Raw genomic sequence first — 5,315 nt, 5'->3', positions numbered from 1 at the left:
AGTGTGTTGATGCACGCAGTGTGCCATGCAGGCACTAAGTTTGCCGAAAATACGGTTTTAATTAGTTTGGGGGTAATAGGACCGCCTTTAAGCTGGAGTGTCTCAACAATTTTGTTTATAGTTCAGGGTAGTGGAAACAGTGCATTTTTCTCATTGTTTTAATTATTAAAAAGTTAAAGTGTTATTTGTATTCAGTTTTTCCCCTTTTCAAAACCATTAGAAACAACCTCTCTACCCTACAAAGGAAGGGGTAAGGTCTACGTAATCCTACCTTCCCCATAACAATTACACTGGATATTTTGTTGTTGTTGCTCTTTTCCAGAGCCATTCATAGTCCAATTAAATATGAGAGTATAGTTTTCTATGTAAAATAGCAATATTATAGTACAAGGGACAAAGATATCCTCTTTTAAAGGCTGAATCGCATGCATTGAACGATAAATAATGAGTTCGTTTCGTGTCATTTTGAAACCACAAGAGAATTATGTATTACAAGTCGAAACCTCTGGGAAAGATTGTGCAATTTCTCATAACACAAGCATTAACATAGCTTCAAAGAGTAGATATTATTGATCTTAATGAAACTAATATAGTAAGATTTTGTGAACTTGCAGGAATTTTCTACTTTATCGCAGAAGATGGCACAAAATGAAATTGAGGAAATGTTAGATCACCTAAGAAGGATCAAGAGTGGAGGTGATCTATTTAGCTTCAAGATTGATCAAATTGAGAAACTTGAAATGGATCTAAGATTGTTGAGAACCTTTGTAAAGTATCATCATGTTCTTTCGCCTGATTCCAAAGTCATACTCACAAAGACTGCAAATATGATTGTGAAAATGCGTCACCGGGATTTCATTGGAATTCCAGATGAATGTAAAACTAACCTTGATCTGGAAGGGCTAGAATCGCAGTTGTTGGAACTCATTGATGGTAATACTAGTTTAAGTTACAATTCTGAGTTGAATGGTTCTGATCTGTCGGAATATATGGATTGCCTTGGAGAGAATCTAAATGATGTACTGAAGTGCCACAGGGAATTGAATAGGCCTAACCTTGAAATAAATCAGTTTATAAAGCAACTGGAAATTGTTCAAAAGAAAATGAAATTTCTGAGATACTTGTATGCCACAGAGATAAATGGTTACGTCAACCATGAGAAGTTGGAATGTTTGGAGACTCGACTTCAGTTCATGGCTAACAATGTGGGGCAATTTTGTCTTGCTGATTTAGTTGACATTGCAGAGTCTGAAGATGATATATTCAATAAACCTCCCTATCTATTATGTTTGATTGTATTAGTGGAGCTGGAAATGAATAAGATTTTTCTTGGTGAACTACAGGCTACAAAGTTTACTCAATCAAAAATTTTCAAGGACAAGAAATTACCAAAAGGATTTTCACTTCATCTCCGCAGTTTGCTGATGTATCTCAGAAACGAAAAGCACGAGAACTTTCCAAATAATATCTCTACTGAAAATATTGATGTGGCAATAGAGTTCTTGTTGGTTTTCCTTGATGCTGATGCATCAAATCATGTTAATAATGGTAACCGGTTGAATGAGGTCATGCAAAAGGTTGCAGCTATAGCGGGTGATGTTCTATATGTAATTCAAAAGCTTCTTCCTAGATCTATAGACAAAGATGCCACTAGCAAAATAGATATTTGCTCGATGCAGATACTGGAGAAAACTAAAGATCTAAGGGCACCAGTGGAGTCATACTACAAATCCTTAAAATTCACTCCATCTCAGTTCCGCACTGTTGGTGGACTGAGATTTCTGGATTCTCTTTTAAGGAAATTGAATGAGATGTTGAAATCTAAATCAGATTTAGGTTTCCTGATGAAACCTCTTTTTGATGATTTGGAGAGAGAGCTATCATCTATTACATCCATTTTAGAGAAGGAGTTGTCATCTTTATCATCCATTTTCAGAGATGTCGCAAAGGTGCACCATGAACATGAAATTCTTAAAGATTTTCAGAGGCGTACTATCAATTTGGCATATGAAGCTGAAGTTTCCATTGATTATATTCTTGCTCAGTATAATGTGTTTTGGCATATATTTTGTTCACTTCCTACAATCTTAAAAGAGATCAAGCAAATTAATGCAGAGGTGTCTGAGATCTGGTCGGCAGACGTTGCTCTCAAGCCTCACTATGTGGTAGAGCCATCTAAACATCTGCCAAATCAACATAGCAATCCCGTGAGTGATGATGATGAGATAGTGGGTTTTGAGATAGAAACAGAAAAACTAATTCAGTATCTGACTCGAGGGACAAGTGAGCTAGACGTTATCCCTATTGTAGGCATGGGGGGACAAGGGAAAACGACGATTGCTAGAAAAGTGTACAATAAGGACATGATTGTTTCTCACTTTGATGTTCAAGCGTGGTGCATTATTTCCCAATCATATAACCTGACAGAGCTATTACAAGATATTTTTAGTCAAGTTACCGGTTCAAAGGATAACGGAGATAAGGAAGACATCCTTTCTGCCAAGTTGAGGAAAAGCCTAATGGGAAAGAGATATCTCATTGTCCTGGATGATATGTGGGATTGTATGGCATGGGATGACTTATGCCTTTGTTTCCCTGATGGTGGAAATAGAAGCAGAGTTGTAGTAACAACTCGACTTGAGAAAGTTGGTGAACACGTTAAGTACTATACTGATCTTAATTTCCTTCCATTCCTCACACCAGATGAGAGTTGCAAATTGTTGCAGAAAAAAGTGTTTCAAAAAGAAGATTTACCCCCTGAACTACAAGATGTGAGTCTAGCAGTTGCAGAAAAATGCAAAGGACTACCTCTGGTGATTATTTTTGTAGCTGGAATAATCAAAAGGAATAAAATGGAAGCCTCTTGGTGGCATGAGGTTAAAGATGCTCTATTTGAATATCTTGATCATGAGTCTGGAGAATATAGTCTTTCAACTATGCAATTAAGTTATGATAACTTACCTGATTACTTAAAGCCTTGTCTACTTTACATGGGGATGTTCCCGGAGGATGAAAGAATTCCAGTGTCTAAATTGATAAGTCTATGGATTGCGGAAGGCTTTGTGCAGAACATTGAATCTGGGAGACTGAAGGAAGAGATTGCTGAAGATTACTTGATGGATCTCATTAGCAGTAATGTGGTAATGGTTTCAAGGAGAAGATATAATGGTAAAGTCAAATACTGTCAGGTTCATGATGTAGTGCTTCACTTTTGCTTGGAGAAGAGTAGACAGGAAAATTTTATGCTGGCATTGAAGGGGAATCATATTCAGTTTCAACCTTCTGAATGGAAGGGAAATCGAGTGAGCTTAAGTTTCAGTAAAGAGCTTTCCAAATTTACATCTCTGGCTTCCAAAAAACGGAAGCCTTTCCAGCAACACTTGAGGTCACTTATAACGACAAACTGCACAAATTCTGAATGGAATCCCTTCCGTCAGGTTAGTGAAGTGAGACTTCTTAAGGTCTTGGATTTGAGTTCTTTTTCTGTGAGAGCTTTGTCATCAGCTACATTGAAACCACTAATTCACCTGAAGTACCTCGCAGTTAAGGCAGATAAATTCCATTTTCATCCAGAACCACATCTGCCCCATCTTGAAACTTTAATTGTGAGTTCTTACAACCAGTCTCCATTATTAGCGGCGTCTTTTTGGAAAATGAAAAAATTAAGGCATGTTGAGATTTATTATGCGGAGCTTGATTTGGAATTTGATAAGCAGGGGATCTTTGAAGAATCCTCCAAATTGGAAAATTTGAGGATACTAAGGGGAGTTAAATATCAAGCTGATAGGGTGAATGTGTTATTACGGAGGTGTCCCAATATTCATGAACTTCAAATCTCTTTTAAGGCCCATAATTTTTTTGCATGTATCAGTCTCAAATTGGAGAGTCTTACCCAGCTTCGCCTTTCCTTTGACAGTGTCCTTCCATCGGGGTTACACTTGCCTTCAAATTTGAAGAAGTTGGAACTATTCAAAATGCCTATAGAAAATGTGATGTCCTTCATTGCAAGACTACCATGCCTGGAGTATCTCCAATTACGGGAACTGCCCACTTATCTCACTCTCAACAGAGTTTGGTATCTTGAAGATATCAAGTTCCTTAAACTTAAGTACTTGAAACTGGTGGACTTAGGTATCTCAAGGTGGGAAGCCTCAGAAGACTCATTTCCCCAGCTTGAAACGCTTGTTATAAAAACGTGCAGTGAGCTCAAGGAGATTCCCCTTAGCTTTGCAGATATTGCAACACTGAAACAGATTAAGTTGATGTACTGCAAGAGATCTCTGAAGGATTCAGCTGAGAAAATTAAGAAGGAAGTCGAGGAGAATGAAGGATGCGACCGTATAAACCTCATCACTATCTGAGTAAGTAGAAACAAACTCCTATCTGCCGTTTTTGACTATATAAGTGCCTCTAATGTGCAAACAATATGTTTAATACAGTGAGGAGAGTGATCAGCTGTGAGTCAACCATGTGTCCGTAACCACAACAATCACATTGTTCCTTTCTTTTTATTTCTAGTATGATACTTTCTTTAACTTAGTTGCTCTATGTTGATCACAAACTAACGAGGTTGTGTTTGAATTTGACAACTGCAGCAAAAGCACAGAGAGTTGATAGGATTCATTTCTTAGCTAATTGTTGCTAAAGAGTGGAATGGTATTAAGAATGAAGCAGTTGTTTTATTAATGTAATGTACAGTATATAAAGGGCTCATGTCTATTGTGCGGCTAGCCAAAACATCCATCCTCTTGTATTGTAACACTACCACCGATTGACTGCCGGCATGTTAAGGGCAAGATAAAGAACTAGGCTGTTGTGGCATGGGAACCATGGAACCCATTATTGATCGAGGAAGTGAAAATTTTCCTAATTTCGCAAATTTCACAAGCTGGATCAGACTTTCTCTTGTTGTGATGACTGAGGGTGGAGTCGACAAAAGTGTGGAATGTACTTGCCGCATTGATTCTATGATTTCAACATTTGAATGTGTCCTTGGTATGCTTTATGTTCTAAATAACCAAGTTCAAGAAATTGAGTTTATTTCAGTTCTTTTTAGTTTGTCTAAAATTTTGCACTTAAAAGTGTTATGAGTTGTAACCTTATTTATTTATTCAAGAAGCACTGTTGTACCGACTTACTTCTGCTTTATATACTCCTTTGTACTGTTACGTTGAGTTTAAAGAGATCAGCGCTCAATTTACATCTCTCTTCTCTCAACTTGTTCTCTTTCTCTAGCTTATCTCATATGTCATTGCTGTACCATCAGATCTCACAGGTTAACATGGCATCAGAGTCGTTGAGCTCTTAGTTGATTG

The 5,315-nt window shown here is 37.4% G+C and overlaps 1 protein-coding gene across 1 annotated transcript; it reads left to right on the top strand.

Annotated features, from left to right (window-relative positions):
* The first annotated feature begins 638 nt into the window (after positions 1–638).
* LOC124893892 (putative late blight resistance protein homolog R1A-3) lies at positions 639–5,200 on the top strand. Its single transcript, XM_047404727.1, has 2 exons — positions 639–4,361; positions 4,596–5,200. Exon 1 carries the CDS (start codon positions 639–641, stop codon positions 4,359–4,361), a length of 3,723 nt encoding a protein of 1,240 aa, XP_047260683.1. The 3' UTR covers positions 4,596–5,200.
* Positions 5,201–5,315: the final 115 nt, after the last annotated feature.

This window comes from Capsicum annuum, unplaced genomic scaffold (assembly GCF_002878395.1).
Source record: "Capsicum annuum cultivar UCD-10X-F1 unplaced genomic scaffold, UCD10Xv1.1 ctg66942, whole genome shotgun sequence".
Classification (NCBI taxonomy): Eukaryota; Viridiplantae; Streptophyta; class Magnoliopsida; order Solanales; family Solanaceae; genus Capsicum; species Capsicum annuum.
Note: the sequence above shows the minus strand (reverse complement) of the source record. Positions and strands in the feature narration are given on the sequence as shown.